The 2,531-nt window shown below is 35.4% G+C and overlaps 1 protein-coding gene across 2 annotated transcripts in view; it reads right to left on the bottom strand.

Annotated features, from left to right (window-relative positions):
* Positions 1–2,531, bottom strand: part of LOC111491605 (sterol 3-beta-glucosyltransferase UGT80A2-like) — a 17,205-nt gene that overhangs the window by 10,703 nt on the left and 3,971 nt on the right. For both annotated transcript variants that reach the window (XM_023140576.1, XM_023140578.1), the window contains one exon: positions 507–691. In XM_023140576.1, the coding sequence (XP_022996344.1) occupies positions 507–691 (185 nt within the window). The remainder of the gene's footprint in view (positions 1–506; positions 692–2,531) is intronic.

The following is a 2,531-nucleotide window of genomic DNA, read 5'->3' as shown; positions in this document are numbered from 1 at the left end:
GGGGGGGGGGGGGGGGGGTGGGTGGGGTGTGCCCTTTCCCCGGCCATTAGGTTGTTGCTGTTTATTTTTTCTAGATTAAACTCCTTCATGCAAATGGTCTATTTTGAGTTCGACAATTGCAGAGGTTGAGAGTCGAACCATCAACATTCGGAATAGTAATTGGTGTCTTATCCAAGAACTATGCACAAACTAGCAAGAAATTGCCTATTTACAAAGCATTAATTAAAATTCATCGGGAATCACCTCATCCCACCCTCAAATGTTGCTAAACTCAAGAAAATTATTAAAATTCAACATTTGCACCAAAAAAAATATATTCAAATATAACTAAGCAAGAGATATCTAAATGAAATTATGTTTTGAGGAAAATAAAATGCTGGGACTTCTAATTAAAAGAATGGAACAGAAAACAATATAAAACATCTAAGTACAGCAGTGCAGGACTAAATTGTAATCTGAACTATACCTTACGTTAGGAAAAATAATTTGTTTCTGCAGTATTATACCTTCTTATGAACAGGAACCTTGTCATCAAAAATTTTAGCTGCCTCTTCAGCAAGAAACTTATGTTTTGACGCCTCAGTCTTCGATCTTTCTAATTTATGCTGGCTCAAATCAGACTCCGACCGGTCAATGCTTGATGTTTGTACTGGCATGGTGTTGACTTTAAGCAGAGTCTTGCCAGAGATATCTGAATGAAAAGAAAATTCATCTATGCTAGTCATTTAATCAATTTTGATTCTGGAAATAAAATTAACGTCAAAGCATAGTTTCTCCCGTAGTGCGGTATTTGGGTGAACATGACATACTTATAATAAGTAAAAAGTTGTAAGAGACACCATGGACAGGGGAAAATGCTATATCAATAAAATGATAGACTGATCAGTGTTTTTATAAGTATAATAGTTCTAATTTCTGATCAATTGAAATTAAATAATAAAGGTATACAATCACAAAAAAGTCTTAAAAGTTTCAAGCCATCTACCTATAATACAAATGGGGAAAGGTTCCTAAGACAACGGACTACAAAGAGCTTTCCACTTGACCAATAGAATGCCAAGGCATAGTTGGAAAAGGAAGGGTAACAATTACACCACAAACTAAAGATAATTACAGAGTTCAAAAAACTACCAAAAGACTCATGGAATCACCAAAAGTTCTGTTATTCCTTCCTAACCCAATTTGCAATAAAAGAACAGCTGAAGTTTGTAAAATAGCCCACTTCTCCCGTTTAAAGGGGTGACCATAGAGAGTGGAGATTATAGAAGAAGCCACTTTCTAATCTGACTTTAATACAATTGAATAGGCCACAACTATAGATTGATAATCACAATTTTGTTTTTTTGTTTTTTTTTATTTCCACGATTCCGTGCACCTCAATGATTTTTACGAGACAATTGTCTAGCCCTACCACATTTTGTTGTCAAGATAACTCATAGGACATTAAATCCTTATTGGGCAGCCACCATAACTTGAACTCATTCACTTTAACCCCTTTGTTATTTACTTGACCATTTGGTTGATTAATAATAAAATTGTATATCACCATTAGTCTTGTCCGTGTAAATATTTGGCACCAACCCTCGTTTTTTCTTTTTATCCTCCTTATCACTGTGTATATCTCAGAGACAGTTGTTCTGTGCATATAAATAACAAAAAGTTCTTTCTGACAAAAGCCACTGAGAGAAAGATACGACCCGCACTGTACTTTAAAAGCAAAATACCAACCCAAGGTATGTATATAATGTCAACTTGTTTTGGGCATTTGTCCCTAGCACGTAGTTCATGAACCATGACTTGAAATCTCAAATTCAAAATGGACATACAATCCCACATTCACCAACAATCAGTCCTTGGGCATCTCATTTTCAATAAGAAATGATATTTCATTAGGATGAAAAATAAGAAGTTGCTTTTCAATAGACGTCTCCAGTGAAAACTACATTGTTGAGGGGATGATTACCAAAAAGAAAAAAAACCCGAGACACCACGAAGTTCTTTTGTTTCTCTCAGTTCATGATTCCCAATTCATGAAGGACAGACAAAAAAAGATTTTGTGCCCCAAAACCTTGGCTTTATCTTGTAAGCCATGATCACAAAGGCTAAGAGAAGCCAATTTTTCACAATTCTTGGAAGCAGGATGGTGGCTAATAATCAGTGAAGATACCGAAAATTTGCACTACAAGTCCTCAACAGAGATACAAAAGAGAAACAGGTGATTTTGCTCCTCCCAAAAGTAAAAATGAAAAGCATGAATTCCGTTGGGAGGAAATACACAGATTCTCTGGTTGCATCTTGTCACTGGTGTTGATCCCGCCTAAACAAATAACCCATAAAAACACTTCACATGTTTTTGGAATGGAAGCTTTCCACAATATTTTACAAAAAATCGGCTGGACAACTTTATGACCTAGGAAAAGAAAGGAAAACAGAGATTTGATTGAAAGAAACCTTGATTTTTCAAGATGCTTGGCTCTAGTACCACTGCCTTGAGAGAGAAAAAAGAAGAAGAAAAAAAAAAAAAAAAAAAA

This window comes from Cucurbita maxima, unplaced genomic scaffold, assembly GCF_002738345.1.
Source record: "Cucurbita maxima cultivar Rimu unplaced genomic scaffold, Cmax_1.0 Cma_Scf00016, whole genome shotgun sequence".
NCBI classification, from domain to species: domain Eukaryota; kingdom Viridiplantae; phylum Streptophyta; class Magnoliopsida; order Cucurbitales; family Cucurbitaceae; genus Cucurbita; species Cucurbita maxima.
This window is presented reverse-complemented; position numbering and strand designations above follow the sequence as displayed.